Raw genomic sequence first — 21,426 nt, 5'->3', positions numbered from 1 at the left:
CCACGTTCCAGGCAATGTTTGCTTCCTTGCCAGCTTGTTCTCTCTTCAGGGAAGGAAATGCTGCAGCCCTGCTCACTCACAGCACCTCCCTTCCCAAAATCTATTTTATATGCAGGGCCTGGAGCACTGGGTGAGAGATCAGGGGAAGATCAAAGCCACCGAGCCCATCCTGCAACCTGCTCCTCCAGCAGGAGAGGCCCCCCCAGACAGGGGATACTGAGTCAGGAGGGAGAGGAAACACAAAGGCAGTGATGAGAAATACTTCAAACCCCACAAACTTCACACAAGCCGGCTTACAAACCCACCCACCCACAGTCAGACTTTGCCCAGTGACCAGCAAGCCCCAGGTTGCTTTTTGCTGGCAGGAGCTGGTGGGACCAAAATTGGTTTCATTCACATACAAAAAAGCATTTTTTGTTCTCTATTTTATAAGGAGAAGAAGGATGTGTTTAACCTTGGCTGCTGCTGCACATCAGCACTAGCAGAGAGCTGTGCAGGGCCATGGGGCTGAGTCCTCCCTGTGGATATCAGCTTGTGGAGGAGCTCATCATGAAATTCAGCACAGCTCAGGGTGAGCACAGCACCCTGGATTTTACAGATAAGAAAAAAACACACTCTGAAGTCACTGCTACTTAGAGTGGTACTTCCCTGAGATGACAACATCCCCCACTCACTGCATGCAGAATAAATCCCTATTCAGGTGAATAACAGTGTGATTCTGATAAGGGCTGGACTAGAACTAAATCTTTTTACTCAATGGGGACAGAGAGAGGGTTTGTCTCTTCTGCCTGCTCCCTGATTTTCATGTAATTTGTACAAACAGAACATTTTTAAGAGCAGCACCCTGCTGTCAAACGTGGTTGAAATTAGCCAATGGGCTCTGAAGGCTTTTGAAACATGCATGTGCACATACATATAAATACAATTGCATTATTCCTGTTTCCTTAGGAAACCAAACTAAAAACCCCAGACAAGCCAAAACACACATTTTTTCTTCTGTGGAGGTTACAAGAGAACAAACCAGAAGACTGAGATAAGAGATTTCAGTGAGCAGACTAAATAAACTAATCATTGTTTTTACAAAACTGGCTCGGGCCAACTGTGGGAGCAACAAGGCTGGGCTAGGAAATATTCTTGACATGGGAATTATCTGTTCAGAAACACCTTTGGAGGTTTTCCTTCTCCACATCTGTTTTGAAACAGAAGCTGCTGAGCTTATGTAACATCTGAAGCAGCTGAAGAGATTACAGAGAGCCCATTTTCACTTGCTGTAGTCCAGTTCACTGTTATTGTTTACTGAATTGCCTGTCTCTTCAAATAAAGGGATTCTTAAGTACAATTCCCAAGGTATCTGCACAGTGACTTGGCCAAGGTGGCATTGCTGTGTCTGATCCCTCTCAGCACACATCTGGCTCTGGGACAGCAGGGATCCCCCACCCTAAATATACCATATATCATCTAAATATCTATATAAGTAATCAGGGCTCTGATTCCATAGCACCACTGTGCTGCTCATGACTTAAAGCAGGCAGCAATCACATGTAAATCAATCCCTCTGGCTTCAGGGATTCATATCATTGATAAGGAATTTGAATTTCTTTCTCACATGCTGAAGATATTTTCACACGGGAGCATTTGCTCCTTCCACACGGTGCAGCTCCTGCTGTGCTGCCTTTTAACTCCCAACCTGAACCAGGCTGATGATGAAATCAAGCAAATAATCAGGACAGGATGAGAAAACCTGAACATCTTGAAAGTGTCTGGCTCAAAAACAGGCTTAGCCAGTTCTGGGAGCGAAAGGCTGGGATAGTAAATATACTTCATGTGGAAATTATTGCTCAATGAAATCTTTAGGGCAAGAGGGAGTTCCCTCCCCACACCTGTTCTGAAATGGGAGCTGCTGCTCTTGCTGGTTTTTCTTCTGGGTGACCTTGGTATTCAGGAAATGGAGCTTTCACTGGTGGAAGCCAGAGCAGCAGCCAAGACAAACAGGTCCAGAAATCCCTTCCGGAGAGGGGAGAGCACAGAGGAAATTACTCAATTACCAGCAGAAGAGAAAACTCCTGAGAGCTCTGGAGTCCATGATCCCTCCTCACACCTCAAAGCTGAGGTTCTCCTCTTCTCTCTGGTGTCACACAGAGCTTCAAACACAGCACACATCTGCTCAAAGGTCTCTCCTTTTTAACAAGAGCCATCCCTTAAAATGCCACAGCAAGCAATTCCCCTTCTTATGGCCTTCCCTGAGCATCTCTCCTTGCACTCCCAGAGCCCAGGGAGGCACAAACTCCCTCTGAGTCCCTTCTGAGTTTGGAGATGTCTTTTGTGTCTGATTTAGGAGCAACAAGAGCCAGCCTGGAGCTCACACAATACTGTGTAAATTCTTTTTTTTACACACCAAACACTTCCTAATCTGGATCAAGACAGAGCAGTCTTGGCTGCCTCTCCCTGCAACATTGGCTTTTGCTTGGAAATCCAGCAGGCAGGAAATAATTCCCAAAGTCTATAAATTAGTTTTGGCTTTGAGTACATCATTAATTTCTGTGTCTGCACTATTTAATGTAGAGCTTGGATGAAATATGTCCCTGTAGCTCCCAAAAAGATTGAGCTACTCCTGGACTTCCAGGGCAATTGAACAAATGAGTAACCATGTAATGGAAGGAAAGTACACCGAACATGAGGGACTCCTTGCCTTGCAATCCTTCCTTTCAGACATGCTGCAACTGCAGCCCCTGCTCCATTGCCAGATGGCACACAACATGTTCTGGAAATAAAGATAATAAAGATACCACTGTCCATGCTGTGACTACTGGGGGAACTGGGGAAAGTTTTCCCACTGGAATAGCTACAACAATACACACCCTCCAGTCATGCTGACTCCACTAAGCTGGTCTGAAACTCTGTTAGTTTTTGGTTTTTTCAAGGCTCTTTTAACATGCTCAGCCAATTCTATCAATTTCAACATTACTGATAAATGGACTCAGTTTACCTTTCAAGGCAAGGCTGTTGGGTTAGAACAGCAGAGACATCACAGAGAGCAAGCTCTGAAGTTTTAAATTGCACAATGTTTAACAAAGGTACTTAGGTACTTCTCTCACTGTTGTTGGCAAATTCAGTCTGCTCCTAAATGAATGGTATTACAGCAAACAGCTGAGACCTGTGTGATTGCTTGGGACACTTCAAATAATGAACATTTCCAGAGCAGTTCATTACCAGCTGCCCCTGGTGCTGCTGCTGTGTCCTGCTGCAGTGATTTGTGCTCAGTGCTCAGGGAAGAGCTGATGGCAATGCAGGGCTCCCATCCTGGCAGGGCCAGCACCATGCCTGGGAATGTTTCCTGCTCTGCAAATCCTACATTTCCCACTCTGCAAACCCCACATTTCCTGCTCTGCAAACCCCACATTCCCTATTCTACAAACCCCACATTTCCCTGCTCTGCAAACCCCACATTTCCCACTCTGCAAACCCCACATTCCCTATTCTACAAACCCCACATTTCCCACTCTGCAAACCCCACATTCCCTATTCTACAAACTCCACATTTCCCTCTCTGCAAACCCCACATTCCCTATTCTACAAACCCCACATTTCCCTGCTGTGCAAACCCCACATTCCCTGCTCTGAAAACCCCACATTCCCTGCTCTGCAAACCCCACATTCCCTATTCTACAAACCCCACATTCCCTATTTTACAAACCCCACATTTCCTGCTCTGCAAACCCCACATTTCCCACTCTGCAAACCCCACATTTCCCTATTCTACAAACCCCACATTTCCTGCTCTGCAAACCCCACATTCCCTATTCTACAAACCCCACATTTCCTGCTCTGCAAACCCCACATTCCCTGTTCTACAAACCCCACATTTCCTACTCTGCAAACCCCACATTCCCTGCTCTGCAAACCCCACATTCCCTGCTCTGCAAACCCCACATTTCCCACTCTGCAAACCCCACATTTCCCTATTCTACAAACCCCACATTCCCTGCTCTACAAACCCCACATTTCCTGCTCTGCAAACCCCACATTCCCTGCTCTGCAAACCCCACATTCTCTGCTCAGCTCAGCCCTGTCAGTGGCACACTCCAGGCTCCCCCAGCACAAACAGCTGGAGTTTAATTTTCCCCCAGGCAGAGATCTAATCCTTCCTAACCATCCAGAGGAGCTCTGGTGTTTTCAGAATTTCTTCTGGGGTTTTGGTGCACTTGTCCCTGTGCCCCTGAGAGTCACAAACATGCAGTACAAATCCTCCTGTGTTTGGAGCTTTCAGATTAGATTAAAACCTATCTATTCAGGGGGCCAAAAGGCACAAAAGGAGTCCAGGAAAAGTGCATTTGTCTCTGTGCACAGCAATGAATTTCATGGAAAATTAGCCTCAGAATCAATACAAAGTTGGATGCATGATGCTGGTTTTGTGCTCGTGGGGCTTTCATGCTGCAGGAGATGTGGTTTCTTGTTTTGTGAAGTGCTGAAAGGCTTTGAGAGTTTGGTGATTTTGCTGCTAATCAGTGTGTGACAGTGCCATGCCTGATCAAAGCAGGGTTCAACAGAGAAGAACAGAACACAACCCTTTCCATGCTTAGGCCCTTATTCCTGTTCTGTGGGAAAAAACCCCAAACTATTCCAGTGCCAGGAAATGTCCCCAGTTTAATATCCTTCAATCCTGACCTATAACCCTGCTAATCAAGCTCTCTAACACACATCTGCCAATGGGCTTCAAATCTAAGCCTAAATCAAAGTCTAAAGCCCAATTTGGCTCTCTCCTTCACATGGTTACTTTAAAATACAAAAACCATTTGAAGAGTTAGAGAAGTGAAATTCCTTCATTGTTCATTTTTCAGTGGGAAGCAAAGAAAGCTCTCCTGAGAGAGAAGATACATCCTAACCTCAGAGACTCCACAGAAAGCTTCCAGAGGGAAAGGCAAAGCCCAGAACACTGGCTCAGGAGCAATGTGGCAATTGCCAGTGCTGCAGAAAGTGTCACATTACCAGGTTGATGTTCTTGGCTTCTATGTGCTCCAGGACAAGGGTGGCCAGGAGCTGAGTGTCCCACTCCACAGCAGGATTATCAGGAAGATCCCTGGAAATGAGAAGGGCCATCAGTCACTTCACTGCTGAGAACTTTGTAGAGACCACTCTGGAACAGAGGGATCATTTTAATCACAGAATGAAATCAGGATAAATTTATTTACCAGATAAAACCAGCTTAAGAGTCTTACAAGCTTGGATACTGGAGGGTTGAAAGAGCAGTTTCAACACCCTCCTCATGGATTTGTCAAGGTCTCCCTTTCCTCTTACCATCAAGGCAGACTTTGTGTCTACTTTACTTCAAGCAACATCTATTTTGCAAATTCTTTTTCTTGATTTATCCCAATCAATTTTAAAACCCCTTTAAAAACACATTTTTCTGAAAGACCTCCCAATCATAATCTACTGGCGAATTACATTGGGAAGGTACCAAGCAAACTCCTGCTGTCATTTATTCAGGAATAATCCACTAACCACAACCAGAGGACAGCAGAGTTGCAATTATATGGCTTGGATTTGATAGTAGCTGTTCATGTGTTTATTTTGTGCTCTGCATACCCAGCTGGTATGCAGAGCACACTGTGACTGAACTCCCTGCCTGGGTATTTTGGATTGCAGGACTCTAGGGGCAGGGACCATGAGCCAAATGCAAAATAGCACCAGACAGCCAAGAGAACATTCCATATTTACACAACTGAGAGCTGAATGTGACCCCCCAGTCATTATGTTTGAATGATGCCAAGAAAACATTGCTCACAAAGTTGCAAAGGTTATTAGTAACAATAGGATAACACACAGCTGGTAAAACCCAATAATGACATGTTTAACTGGGCTTTTTCTCAGACCTTTTCCCTGCTCTGGAAGTCTGATAATCACTGTGAGGTGGTTCAGCAGCAAAATGACAGCACAGCATTCTCCCACAGAGCCAGGGGCTGCAGCTGAACCTCTCCAGCTGTTTGCAGCCACATCCCAGCCCTGCTCAGGCCTTGCTCCCTCCTTGCTGCAGGGACAGCAACATCTGCAGCAAAACTACAGGGAAAGTCACATCCCAAAATAAACCTCAGCCCGGGTCTCCAGGGGAGATCTCCTGGCCACAGATCTTCCCGCTGCCAACAGTAGTTGGAGTGGAAGGAAGAGCTTTATGTCCAAACTGACCATTACATTTTTTGTTGTGTTTTGTGTTCCTGTTCAGCTCAGGCCCAAATAATGTGAATTAGAAACCCCAGCACAAGGGAAGGAGTTCCTACACACCAGGCTGCACATCCAGCTCTGCTCCCTGTAGCAGCACTACAGCAACAGAAAGTTTTGTGTTGTTGGCAATTCCCTGTGGGACAGACAGCACCTCTGGTGATGGACACCAGACACCTGAATTTCAGCCCTGGTGCATCTGGTGGCTGCCTCAGCAGCTTAACAAACCTGCATCTTTCACACAAACTTTCACACCTCCTCCTTGAGGAAGAAGTGGCCCAGGTGACACTGAAGGTATGACCAGTCCCAGCATGTCACAACCAGCCTTAAACTGAGCACATTTATAAAGATGATTCACCTAAAACATCTCAAGAAACAGCCACGCTGAGTCCAAGTGCAAGTGTGACAGGGCTTCAGTTGTTTGAATGATTCCTTCCAGGTCTGTCAAGCCTTAACCTGATAACATTAAAGCAGCAAATTATCCAACAGGGATTCTTCCACTGATCACTTGCAGTGCAAATATCATTCCCCTTTTTGGACAGGGCTTAAATGGAGGAAGTGAAGAGTCCCATTAAAACAGGAAGGGTGCTCCAACAGTGAGAGGTCAGGAAAAAAATGTAGGGCTTGGAATTTATGATGTCCAGGAGGCTTTGGTGTCATAGCCACTGCACTCAGCTTTACTGGGCTGTTTCCAAAAAGGCTGCTGGGTAGTGGAGCAGGTTTTAACTAGTTTAGACAGATAAAGATCATCCTCGTCAATGGAAATGAACAGCTGGAGGCAACGGTTTAGAATCCCTGGAAACAAAACAATCTGAAGGCATGAGCAAATTAACTCCATCAACACTGAACTGATTGAGCAGGAATATTCTACCCAAAATTCTGCTTCTAACCAGTTACTGCTGGTCATGGAGAGACCACTTACTGCCGGCAAGGAAAAGGAAATATTCTTCTTGCATCGTATTTGTCAGGTACAGAAGAGAAGCCGATCTTGCCAAACAAGGGACACATGCACAGAAGCACATTCCTGACTCATTAATAGCCACGATGGCCCATGGAAGCATTCCCAGCTCATTCTGCAAACACAAAAACTCACACACAGCTAGCTGACAAAGCCAGAGGCACCCAGGGAAGTCAGCAGAACCAGATTCATTCAGCAATAAATACATTCATCTAGACTGCTCCAGGAAGTGACTTCTTTCATTGTAAGAGTTTGTAAAATACTTTATGAAGCTGGAAATGTGTTCCCATGATAGCAAGGGACCCACAGAAAACATGAGAGCTGTAATTTTCTGGATATCAGTAACTGGGTACAATAAGGATGAAAAAGTGATGAAGAGAACTGAATTCATCCACAGCCTGGCACACAGGACAGGATTATACGAGGTCTCCACATGCCCAGGGAACTCTGAAGGGACATCAAACCTCAAAAACTGCTCATAAAATCATACATGAAAAAAATATTTTTCCTAATATCATAAATAGGTTCTGCCCAAACCTGCACAGTCCCCCGAGGTGCTGCACTATTAAAATGAGCTGCACTCATTGCTTTCACCTTCAGCACCTTGTATGAGAAACATTCAGCATTTCAGTGGTTAACTGCACGCTGCCTTTTCTGGCTAAGGCTGATAATGCCTCTGAGCTCAAGGTCGGAGGGCTGAGATAAAGGACTATAAAGGAGTGAAAATTAGCACATTCCCTGGAGCAGACTGGAGCTGGTCCCAGCAGACACCGTTCCCCTCCCTGTCCTCTGCCCCACAGAGCTCCTCGTTGCTGCTGTCAGTCACTGCCACACACCAAGATATAAATCCTGAGGGGGCTGTGGGAAGGGCACAGGGCTTTGGGCACTTGGCCATATTTCCATCAAACTATTATGGTCTGGAAGGGATGTTTATGGAATTCCATGTGTGTGATATTGAATGCAGGTGGCTGCCTGGATGCAGGGAAAAATGGGGAGATGAATAGGAGGAAAAAAATATATTTAATGGAATAAGGCACCAGAAGAGTTGTTTTCCCAGGAATTTTCAGTGAAACTCATGCTGTGCACTGTACAGGGAATTTACAGCTGTGCCAGGGGATCTGCAGCCTCAGGAGAGGGAAATGGAGAATTATGCTGCAGTGTGGAGAAGGGTCTGACTCTGCTCACTGATTTCAGCATGTTCAGAAAACAAAATCCTGCACCTTCCTCTGTACCCATCCACTGGTGGCAAGAACCAGACAGGAGCCCTGGTTTTCTCCACCTCCCTGCCAAGCTGAGCAGAGCAGACACTGCATGTGCAGCTGCCCTGCCCAAGGCTGGCCCAGGAAGGAGGCAGTGAATGTCCTGGATGTCCTGGAGCTCCCTTGTGGGGATCTGTAAGTGCCCACAGCAAATCACATCAGGATAAAGCCTCCACCACCTCACCTTGTGCAGGCTTGGCTCAGCAGCCTGAGAATGAGAAATGTCCAAAATCATCATCAATCATTTCTGCCTGCTGCCAGCTCCTCTGCAGGGCTCTCCTCTGCCTGCCCTGGGCTGGAGCTGCTCTCCCACCCCAGCCTGGAACACTCTGCACCTTGCCAGCCCTGCTGGCCCTGCCAGCAGCCAGCACAGCTTTGTAGGCTCATCTTTCTAGGAACATTTGTGCTCAAGATGACCAGATTCCTGTCATTTGGGAGGTCACTTTTGGCCAAGGTAGAGATTTCAAAGCCCTCACAGATACATATTGCCAAGTTATACCCTCCTTACATGACAGACTGCTCAATCCCTGTCCAATTTTCCACTGCTCCCCTTCCACAGAGCTCTCAGCAGCAGCCAGGGCGTTCAGATGGACAATCCTCTCATGAAGCCTTCCATGTAATTTATTCTGCTCATGAGCTAAGCTCTCATGACTGCTCTAAAGGTTAAGTTAAAGCCAGCAGCTGGTCTGTGTGAAGGCCACGTGGCTCCACACACAGCAAATGGGCTGTGGGATAACCTTGAGACCTGACCCTCTGTGAGCTGGGAAATCCCCAGGCCCCAGAGTCACCCCATGGGGACAGCAGGGACATCTCTGCCCTGACATGAAACCTTTGTGGGTGGCTTTCACAGGGAGCAGGCAATAGAGTGACTTCTTGGAGATGTTAAGGTCTCCATTTCCACATTCCAAGACACCAGTGCCAAACTTTCAAGGTGCCCATGTGATTTTCCATCCCACTACACACCAAAAGGGTCAGCATGAAAGAGCTTTCCCATTTCTTATTGCCTTTTTATCCTGCTCAACTTTAATCAGTCCAAGGCTAGGGACCAGGAAACTTTTTTGGCATGACTTCTCCTTATCCCCAGTGCCTGATTTTCCATTAAATCAGCCCAAAGGTCAGTGGGCTGATGGTGGAAGCAGGTGAGCTGCTGTGCACGAGGCTCCCAGCCACAAAGTGTTTGTTGGAACAGAGGATGCCCTTTGTATAAAGTTATAACTGTCTGAAATGAACATCTGGGTAATGAAAGTGGATCAAGAAGCAAAAGATCCCACAGAACAGAATGAGGTGAGTGCACAATTAGTGAAAAAGCCATGTGATGACTTGAGGCAATCAGTGACCTTTATATCACAGCTTCAAAGTAATTGAAAAAAATGTGTAAACAGAAATTATTTCATGCTCTCCAAAGTAGAGGAGAATTTTATTTTTGAGATTATGCTAAGATAAGCTAAGACTGGCTAGCCCTAGGTCTTGAAGCGCAGCCTCTAAATCCTGACTTTTATAACTATTTATAAATTCCTCTTCCTATAATGGGCAATTACAGACAGGAGGGAATTATTGCTGTTAGGCTGCATGTACATCTCTGATTCAATTGAAAATAGCCCACTTAGATAAATGATCAGCATCTTGCAACATCATGTTCTACAGAGAACAGATGCTGTGTGCTTATTGGAATGTAACAATCTCCAATTTGGGAGAGAAATGGACTGGAGCAGGATGCCAACTGTCAAATGAAAAGCCACCTACGACAGGGAAGCTCAAGAAATTTTTCAACCAGCACCATCCTCCCTCTCCTCATAGTAAAGAAATACTGATTATTCTGAGAGTTATATTTTAAGGTTGCAAATAATAATTTTAGGGTTTGGTGTAGGTAGAGAGTAAAGGAAGTGGGGAAGATGTAATGACTGGAATTTTAACAGTGAAATACTCTGGGAGAGCTCTGCATGTTCCCACTGAGCCATGGCCAAACCCATGGCTCTGAGAGGTGACACTCCAGCTCCCTCCATCCCTCCCCAAAGACAAAGGTAATTAGGTCCTGAGGGAACACATTTTTTTGACTTGGGCATGACCATGTGTTTCTCTTTAAAAAATAAGCATCCTTTGGGTTTAAATTCACAGGAATTATGACAGAGCACAGGACTGGTTGTTTGCAAAGACCTATCCAAATGGCCCTGAACTAATTTATTTTTTTTAATGAATTATTGATGATTTCTCAGCAGAGACTGATGTCTATTCACAGGGATGACACAATTGCTTATCATAATTTGAAATCTGGTATTCATTTGACGTCTGTGCCTCAGTGCCTTGTTGATAAATTACAGCACAAAGCTCTGCAGGAACAAGTTCATATTCAATGTCTTCAAACAAAAACAATTGATGGTTCCTTTCAAGACCAGAAATACATAGAAGCTATGATGGCTAAAGCTAATTTTAAAAAGTAACTTTAAAAAAATAGTTTGGAGAGGGCATCAGGCCCTGCTGTGTAAGACAGGAAATAAAATTCAACTCAATTATTTCTGAATTGGTATTTAGTCACAGTATTTTTATCTTCTGCTCTTCACACCAGTGGAATGGAAATAATTATGTGTTTACCCCTATGTCAAGAAGTTTGGGATGTTTCTAAAGAAAATGTTCTGTCTGTTCTCTGACTTCTAGATGGAAATCTATGATGTATCTCAGCAATCCTGGGTACTGGGAACCCCACAAACCTGTCCTTTACTCCTTGTACTGTCTTCCCATGGGATATTGAATCAAGTTCAACATCTTGGTCTTGACTTGAAGGTCTAACCCAAAATATACAAAATATTGCATAAAACTCCAAAATTATGAGTATGGTGAACAGTTCTGTTCATTTGGAGCCGAGGAGCTCTGCAACAATGATAACATTTCAAGCAGTCAGGACTTCCTTAGAGTCTGGTGCCAAACAGTGAACGGGCTCTCAAATCAAGTAATCACAAACTGCTTTGATTTCTACTGCAAACACCAGGAATGCTCCTGGGAACTTGTCCTTTATGGCACAAAACACAGTCATATTTAAAGTTCAAAATTCCCCAGGCTCTCAGATAAGAAAGCTGAGATCTCTGGGCCAAATGTCATCCCAACAATGGAGACCCTGTGTGCCAAAGCACGTGACAGGGGCTGGGTGTGTCACCACTGGGCACCTCACAATGAGGGACACCATTTCCAGGAGGGACAGCTCCTGGGCAAAGCAGCAGCATTTCAGTTCAGCTCAGCTCCCTCCTGAGGCCAGCAAGGTGGATGGAAATGCTCAGTGGAAAGCCTGGACAGCAGACATGGACTGCAGCAGCTGGTGGCCTTTGGGAATTGCAGAGCACACTCTCAGAACCATCTGCTCTTGTCTGTGGCAGCTCCCAGGGCAGGGACAGAGTGACCTGAGCCCAAAAAAGGTGGAATGGTCTCTGCTAACTCCCTGGGCTCCATGATGTACCCTTTGGGATGCCTCTGGTCACTCTGGCATTTCAGACAGTCACAGCCCAAAGCACCATCAGCACTGTGAGGAATGAGCATCACCAGCCCCAGATGAAGTGATCAGGAATGTCCAGAATAGCTCCCAGATGATTCCTCATTATTGTTGTTGGCTTTGCCACAGTTCCTCGGAATTCATCTGGGCCCTGACAGTCTAAGTTGCCCTGACTGAGAACAAAAAGCCCAGCAATCCCACAGTCACCACTGATGTTTTTAAACTGAAATACAAATCACCAGCAAAACCAGGAGTCTCTGAGGAGCAGACCACAGGACTTCACTCCTCCCTTAGTTTATTTTGTTTTGTAAAATGCTTGAAGAAAGGAACAGCTCAGTGGGGCAGAGCTTGGGACAGGGTGTGTTAAGCCATTCACCAAGAAGCCATGTCCTGGCACCACTGGCTCAAGGACAGATTCCAGGTCCAATCTGGGCCAGGAGGTCTCACTGTCCTGGCAGAAGAGCTGTAAGAACACAGGGAGAAGGCAATACCCTGTTCTTCTTAGCCAGATTTGCTCTGCAGTTCTGCTGCACAAAAGGTCACACATGCATCCTAACATGCCCAGGACCCCACAGTGGAAAAGGTACAAACCCAAGGGGAAGGAACAAAAAATCTCTCATAGCAGCCAGCAAAATCTTTCAGAGGCAAATGACTGATATGCCACAACCTTCATATGCCAAATAAACCTGGTGACCCTTCAGCACAACCTTAATATTAAATGTTTGCTCTTGGAATGACAAACACACCACACTGTGTAGGCAAAACTGCAGTTCTGATCCAGGCCCATGGAAATCAAACAGGACTTTGCCACTGACTCAATGGCCAGACCTCAAAAAGCAGGAGAGCCAAAAACATAATCACTCCAGCCAAAGAAATAGACCCAGGTCTATCCTACATAACAAAAATACCACAGTCAGAAACCTCAGGAGACAGCTTGTAGCCAAATCAATCCCTCAGCCACTTTAATTAATCATCTGGAACGGGAAAGCACAGAATAGTCGCTTCATGGACATTGATTTCTCATGCCAAAACTTATGTAAATGCAGATGCAACTTCAGCAGAGCTCTCCAGAGGATGATGGCCTGATTCCAAGTGCAGCTTCCCATGTTGCAATGTTCCAACTTCCCTCCACCAATTCTATCCAAAAAAAAGTTTCCTGACTTCTCAGCCTCCCACCAACTCCCATCTCCTGCAATCCATGTGATCAATGCAATGATATGGCAGCATTAATTCTTGCAGTCATGCTGTACCCATAAATGCTGATGTTCTTAAGCCTTGGGCTATCTGGGAAATTTCAAATTTGAGTCCTACGCTAAATCACTTCCTTTTAGAAGACAATGTATCAGGAAGTCAAACACCTCTCTTACTCCCACAAATTTTACCAGCATGCAAAGTCTCTGCTCATGCAAACAGAAACAAGTGTCCCCTGCAGGCACTGAGAGCGCCCAAGTTCCAGGGCTCCATCAGCAATCTCCTCTCTCCCTGCTCCCTCTGAAACCTCCCACATCAGCCCGGCCAGGAACTATGCCTGGAACTCCATTTGCAACAGCAAAGCGGGCCTGGGCAACAATGAACAAGCCGAGCAGAAGGAACGCGGGGCCCTTTGTGGCCGGGGCCGCTGCCAGCGTTATGCAATGCTCGCTATGGCAACGCGGGCGCTCGGCAGTAACCCCGCCGCGGGCTCTGAACTCTGCCCCACTCCGGGCCCGCTGTTTACACTGCTCACATCACGGCCAAGGGAGGCTCCTGGCAGCCGCTCCAGCACCAGCCGCGTTTCCAGGACCGGCCAGCACTGCCAAAGGCTGGCAGCCATTCGATCTTGAGCTCCGGAGAAGGGAAGGGCACGGGCAGTGAGCGGGGCTTGGTCCTCCCAACATCCACACTGAGCATCCAGCGAGGGGACAGGGAAATCAGTGAGGAATAGCGGATCTGTCTTTCCAAACAAGCTGTGGCTCTGTCTTTACAAACAAGGAGTGTACATGTTATCCAAGTAGCTAAGATTAAAAAGCAACTGAGCTGTCGCAAGCCCAAGATGCCAATAAGGCCTCCTCATCAAAGAAGATCTTAGAACAACGATCAATTGAACTCCATGACAGCCAGGACCCCTGTGATGGTGTTCACAGAGGTCTTAGGATGAGGGAAGAGACAAGAATGTTGACTCCATGTTTCAGAAGGCTTGATTTATTATTTTTTGATATATATTATATTAAAACTATACTAAAAGAATGGTCTCACTGTCCTGGCAGAAGAGCTGTAAGAGCATAGGGAGAAGGCAATACCCTGCTCTTAGCTAGGTTTGCTCTGCAGTTCTGCCACACATGCATCCTAACATGCCCAGGACCTCACAGTGGAAAAGGTACAAACCCAAGGGGAAGGAACAAAAAGTCTCTCACAGCAGCCAGCAAAATCTTTCAGAGGCAAATGAATGAAATGCCATAACCTTCATATGCCAAATAAACCTGGTGACCCTTCAGCACAACCTTAATATTAAATCTGTTTGCTCTTGGAATGATAAACACACCACACTGTGTAGGCAAAACTGCAGTTAGAATAGAAGAAAGGATTCCATCAGAAGGTTGGCTAAGAATAGAAAAAAAAATTATAACAAAGGCTTGTGACTGACCGAGACAGTCCGGACAGCTGGGCTGTGATTGGCCATTAATTAGAAACAACTCTATGAGACCAATCACAGATCCACCTGTTGCATTCCACAGCAGCAGATAACCATTGTTTACATTTTGTTCCTGAGGCTTCTCGGCTTCCCAGGAGAAAAAATCCCAAGGAAAGGATTTTTCAGAAAATATCATGACTACAGTGGGTCTGCTGGTAGATAAAACTAGCACTGGGAGATAAAAGAAGTAATGGGAAGGATTCCACTGATTGATGAATGGAAAAAGAGATTTGCTTTTACAAATAAACTTTAGGTTTGCTGATAAACGAAATTAGACATTGAAAGATGAAAGAAACAATGGGGAAGAAAACCCCCTAAATTATGTAAGAATTAAAAGGGAGGGTTATACATTAGAGGGAAATCTTTGGTATCAGGCATATTGGGGGGTCGGAACCTCTCAAGTACCTCAGTCAATGGGGGAAGAGAGAAGAGAAATGAGAAATTGGGATAAAAAGGAGACTGTGTCCTCCAAAAATTCGAGAGATCGCAGGGGAATGCCCCATGGCCTCTCCCTTTATTGGAATAAAGCCAAAAGGGACTCCTCTGTCTCCTTTTTGGACATAAAATTCTAGTGTTTGTGGATTAATTTTCCTAACATCATGAAGCTTTAAAGAAGGGAACTGCATTGTTGCAAAGTGTGGAATATGTAAAAATCCCTTTGCTTGCTAAAATGTATAAATAGTAAAAAGTTCTGTTGGTTGATTTGTGGAGTTCCACCTGGCACACCCAGGCTTGGCAGCTCTGAAATAAATAATCAATGTCTGTCTCGAGTGTGCCATTATTGGCTTGCTGCACACTGGGTAACAAATCTGATTTTTGCAGACAACAGTATCTTTTTTCTTTCCTTAATGAGTGGCAGATGAGTGAGGATAATGAACAGGAGCTGGGCACTCAAGAGCTGTGTGCCATGAGCTGCACGTACCTGCGCTACACGAGGCTGCACAGAGCTCCCAGAGTGGCACAGAGCTGTCCCAGCCCTGGCTTGGCAGCACTCACCAGGGCACAGAGGAGGATTTGGAGGTAGGGATGCTGTGCTCCACAGGTGCCTTGCTAAAATGGTGATTTAGTCTTGCTGCAGATTCCCAAGGCGCTGTGTGAGCACTGACACTGCTCCGGAACTTCCACAGCATTTATTTCCACACGTTAGCAGATGTTCATTAACTCACACCCCTTCGAGGCTGGCATGGGGAAGTGAGCGAATAATAACCTCCACATTTTCTAATGAGAGAATTAAGAGCTCAGGTAACTCTCCCTGGAGAGCCCGAGGCAGCAGAGCTGAGTCAGGGGCAGAGCCTGGGCTGCAGCACCCACACACACTCCAGGAATATCCTGCACTGCCTGGGGCAAACAAAAACCCAATCCTCAACAGGCCTCTCTCTCACCGTGCTCTGAGAGCCTCCTGTACTCCTGGGCACTTGGACTGAGCAGAAAACACATTTACAGTTGCAAATGATCCACCATTACCACCAACATCAAAGGAGCTGCTTAAACATATCCCCAAAACTTGCCAGGGGCCCAAGTGTGACCTCTGCATCACCTGATTGTGCTCTGTATGGCACAGCCCTGGGTGACTCCTTGTGTCAATACTCTTGGCTGCTCTTCCTTTTAGGCAAAACCTCATGTCTTGCCCTAAAATACTGTATTCTCCAGTAAAACCCTGCTAGTCTCAGTAAGAGGTTGTGTGGATTTCTCTTCTTTGCTATGATGACAAGTTCCTTGTCCCAAGAATGGGCCCTGCAGATACAGCCCTGAAAAGCAGTGCCTTGACACCAGAACTGCCTACACATGTTCACCCAGTTATCCCTGCATCCAAACATAAAAGCTTCACTAAAAAAATAGAAAGGAAATTTGTTACATCTGGCTAAAAATCTTGCCACTCCCAAATTTCAGTTTGAATCAGAGGCTCAGTCTCATTTCTGCAGGAAGAGGCTGCTGCAGCTCTCTGACCCTCACTGGTGACAGCAGCTGTGGGAGTTCTCCTCCAAGCCTCAGTCTCCTGGCACCAATCCTGCAAAGCCCTCACCTCTCTCCCCCACGGGTCAAAACTCTGCCTGCAAATGTTTTTATCCTGCAATATTATACAGTGCCTTTCCCAAGGCAAATGATAAACGAGCCTTGGCAGCCCATCGTGTGGCTACTTACAAGAAGAAGAGAAATGCTGAATATTTGGCTTATGAGACAGAAATACAGGAAGAAAATATTTATAACAATGCTACTGTTTAAATAATGGAGACCATAATTTATTACAGATGTGACCCTTCTCCAAAATTAAGGGTTTAAATCTTGCTGAAGCAATGTAATGACAAGAAGTAGAATGGACTTAATGAAGAATTCAATCAACTTCAATTCTGAATTGCCTCCTTTTATCACCTGCCATTTTGTACCCCAAAATAGGAACAACATTTGCTTCTTTCAAGCATTGTTTGTCAGAATTTTCAGTGCTCAGATTTAAAAACTGATTGATAGGAAAACATCCATCCTTCATCCTAAAAGAGACTGAGCACTTCTACCTTTAACAAAATTCAGTTAATTATTAACAATTAAAGATGAGAAAATGGCATGGAACTCAGACAAATTTGTTATGCTTACAGTCACATATAAAGAATGTAGAATGTATGTGCACGGAGGGGAGGATGTGAAATGAATTATTTCAGTGCAAATGGCAATTGCAGAAAACAGACTGCAATGCTGAAATGAGAAACCCTGAAATTACTGTACAAGCAGTCTGCAGCTACAATGAGATTGAGTTAATATGTGACTGGTTAGAAGAGGGGGCATGACTTGGCATGGAGCTGTAATCAAAATGTTTCCATTTAATGCTTCACTCGGCACAGAAGGATCAGGTAACAAAATATTCACCCAAAATCCCATTTCACTTGCTAAAAAGGCATTTCAGTTCCCTGCACTGCAGTAAAAATACTTTTTTCATTTTAACTAAAATGGATTTAAGAAGCTACAAGAGTCAAAGATGCTCAATGATGTCCAGCAAAGAGTTCATTTCCCTTCTTCTGATGCAATAAAACTGAAATCATAAAACACCACCCACATTTGCTAATCTAGTGCACATTAGCAAAAAGGTGGATGTGCAACAAATGAAAACATTCACTCCCTACTTGCTTCATCAAGTTCTGTTTTCTCTTTTAAAAAAGCTGGTGTTGCATCACCTGAACAGCATTTCCTTCAGAACAAATTATCTAAAGTCTTCAAAACTGGCTTCAGTATCTCCACCAACAGCAACAGTAAAACTCCATAAGCAAATAAGCAAAATTCATTGAATTCTTTGAGATACTGAATATCTTTTACACTCTTTTGCTCATTATATGAAAATATCTGGAAGTGTTTAACCATTTGCCAGCATCACCTACCTGCTAACAGAACATCTTATTCTATTCACAGTTGCTGTGTGTTGGGCATTCTGCATTGCTGGCACTCTTTGTTTGTAGAGCTGGGTTCTCTTAAACAAAATTCCTACTTGGAATGGGGTTATGTTAAATGTACTTCCAACCTAGCAAGTGTCCTTTAAGGAATTGATTCTTTTTAACAGTTTGCTCTAATCTGAAGTACCACACCCACCACCTTCTAATTCAATTTTATCCTGGAACTGAAAAACTTTGTCATTTTATGTATGCTGATTGAACTGGGGCCAAGGGGAATAAAACCATTAAGGTTTCACGTGAGCTCAGAGAAGAAAGACTTCTTTGGTAATATAATTACAGAGCACAGAGCTCGTAAGAGGAAATGAACTACAGGGATTTGATTAGACTTTTTTTTTTTTTTTTCCTTTTTAATGATAGCAAGGGCTCTCTCCTTCCCCCACCCCTTCCAGTCTAACAGTAGATGTTGAGCAAATTCTTGGCAGGCAGGAACTGGGACTGTTACAGAGGGATGTTTCAGTGGGGCACTGTTATGGATGGAGTGTCACCCATCGCTGAGGAGCCTGAACAACACTCCAGCTGTATGAAGAGTTTGTTTGCACAAGGAGCTGAGGCTGTGTCCCACCACATCACCTTTCCAGCATCAGGAGCAGGGCTCTGTGAGCCACTTCAGGGGCTGTGCAAGCCCCAAGGGCAGGGGCCAGTTCACTTCGTTGTCTTGGAAACGTTGTGGCTGACCTGGGCTGACCAGATCAGTGCGACTTAACCATCCTAAGAAGGAAACAACTGCAACAAGTGGAGAGCTAATTACTGTAGGTTCCCTCCCTGAATGGACTTCCTCAAGCCCGTGCCTCACGTTCACAACCTTTGGCCTGCCTCGGCATTCAACCAGTTGTGATTGTGCCCCTCCCTGGGACAAGCACGAGTCACCGGCAGCACTCAGTGCCCTCGGTACCACGGCTCTGTGTCTGTTCACACCCACACACTCCCTGGGGGCTCAGGAAGCAGCAGGTTATAAACTCCTATTTACACTGTGTCAATATAGAGGATTTTACTGTTAGTTACAACGTAAAGTGCATGTTTTACCCACTCAGCGTGTTTAAGCCCTGTTTTTCTCTCTCTCTGCACAGTAATGCAGCTGTGGAGATCATCTGGGAGACTAAAACAAATGGTGCCCTGATATAATCATAACAGAGCTGGAGGAAAGGCAATTTCAGCAAAAATCTTGACAGCAGAATCTGCTTCTGTTTAAGTCTGACCTGTTCTCCTTGCAGAAGCAGCATGACAGAATGTTTTGCAAAAGATTTGTATTTCTATGCTTGGCTGTCAGCTCTAGATGTTGCTCCTTGTCTGTATAATAATTACATGGAATGCTCAGTGGAGATGTTCTCTAAATTGAAATAAACAGAATCAATACAGACTTAACTGCACTGTCACACCACATGAATAAAACATGCTGATGGATTTTCTTGGCCAGTGTTCAACAGGGATTTATTTGGTCATTGTTATGCTATGCAAAGTGCATGTTAAATGGTGTGCCAGCAGTTGAAAAATGCCATTTCTGTCTTTTACCTGCTGTTGTTGCCAATAACTCCTAGGATTCCTCAAATAGAAAGAGTTGCATATTTATCTCTGCCACACGGTACAAGGGAAGAAAAAGAAACAGTTTGGAAAATTGCTATGTATAATGGCTAACACTGGATAGGGATCTAGGGGACATATATTATATAAAAAATTACTCAACATAATTTTACAAGTTAACTTTGAATCCTCTGCATTTCTTGTATGTATTTCTCCAACATTAACCATCTTTTTCTCATGCTGCCTGATGAACTGCTGCAGTTCACTGACTCCTGGACCTTCACTTGCTTTTGCAGTTTATGTATCCTTTAGAAGGTCTAACAAAACAACAGCCAAACCCCTAAATGTGGTCACTTCCTTCATCATCCCAAGCAGAGCAAGGTTGTTTCAGTTCACTGGAAGGCACTGAAGCATGCTCAGGTCTCATCTGATTACAGAGAGCCTGTAATGCCCCGAGGCCACTGAGACTGTCAACACAGCTGTCCCTGTGTGCTGAGACAAATGTCCTGCTGGGCAATCCCTGAGTCAAAATGGAAACACAACTTCTGACACGGATTAGGGCTAAGGACAAGGACTGGAAAGAGGCCAGGAAGCCAGGGAAGTTTATTAGGTATTACTAAAGGAGATTCTATTGAGCTCTTAGGAAATACCTTGACCCTGGTGCTGTTCTGCAAGTCTGAGTATTGTGAAGAATTCCACTTCTCTGGTCACCTGTTGCTAACACAACATAAAAATGACCATTTTCTGAGCATGTTTCAGACACACGAGACCACACAGAATACGTATAAAGCTCACAAAGAAGGGAGGTGCAGAGATCTGCACTCTAATGGCATTATTGGCTCTTGTGAGAAAAGCAGTCTTGCTGCATCAGCACTGAGCAGCTCCCGTCCTCACCCATCCCACATCTTCATCCATCCCACATCCTCATCCTCCCCACACCTTCATCCTCCCCACATCTTCATCCTCCCCACACCCTCACCCACCCCATACCCTCAGGAAAACCCTGGCAGAGCTGCAGTCAAAGGCAGAAATTCTTTTTCCTGACACAAACTCTGCAGCAGGAGCAAACTGGAGCAGTCCCTGAAACACTGAACAATCTCCTGAATGCACATCTTGAGGGTTAAACATCCCCAAATAAATTACAATTACTGTTCATGCAGATCACCCTAAGACCTTGGGCAACAGTGTTTAAACATTAAATTCTGCAGGTTTATTTTTCTAATACCTCTTCTTTCTTTTTAATTAATTTTCTGGTCATCTGTGGCTTAGAAAATGATTGATTCGGTAGGTATCTGCTCCCACATCTGGGATTTCTTTAAACAAAGTCACAAAATGATCAATCTTCTCCTACATAATACTTTATTGCTACCTACATTCATGCTTTTGGTGTTTTAATCATAACTAGAGGCTCACACACTCCCATCTCAGCAAGTACAGTATGCTGGATAAGCCAAAAAATTATTTTCAGTTGAAGGCTTGCCCAGACATCAAATATTTTATCATAAAAATCTGAACTTTTATTTTGCTCTGAGTCACTGATATAAAATTTACTTCATGGAACATTTGAAATGGAAAAAAAAAAAAAAAAAGAAAAAGAAAACAGGCCTGTAAAACAGGACTCAAAGAATTGGCAGGAGCATTCCCAACCTTGGGCCCTGTCCCTGCCAGTTCAGCTGCTCCAAGGGCCAGGGGGTGTTGGTGACACCACAACAGTGACAGTGCCACACAGAAAATTCAAACCAAGCCAGCAAAATTCCTGCCCACCTCTTCCTGCAGCCCAGGACAGGTGGGTGTCAACCCACTCACTAAAAAAGTGATTTAGTTCTTTCTAAAACAACTCTCTCTCTAAGGATAAAATTTAATTTCTCCAGTTTGTTGTATTAATAGGGATG

General features: G+C 44.8%; 1 protein-coding gene across 1 annotated transcript in view; it reads right to left on the bottom strand.

Annotated features, from left to right (window-relative positions):
- PIGL (phosphatidylinositol glycan anchor biosynthesis class L) overlaps positions 1–21,426 on the bottom strand; it is a 53,584-nt gene that overhangs the window by 14,935 nt on the left and 17,223 nt on the right. Inside the window, exon 3 of the mRNA XM_058037732.1 lies at positions 4,987–5,077. Coding sequence (XP_057893715.1) covers positions 4,987–5,077 — 91 coding nt within the window. The remainder of the gene's footprint in view (positions 1–4,986; positions 5,078–21,426) is intronic.

Source organism: Melospiza georgiana, chromosome 19 (assembly GCF_028018845.1).
Source record: "Melospiza georgiana isolate bMelGeo1 chromosome 19, bMelGeo1.pri, whole genome shotgun sequence".
Classification (NCBI taxonomy): domain Eukaryota; kingdom Metazoa; phylum Chordata; class Aves; order Passeriformes; family Passerellidae; genus Melospiza; species Melospiza georgiana.
The sequence above is the reverse complement of the archived record's forward strand: the minus strand, read 5'-3'. Positions and strand labels throughout refer to the sequence as shown.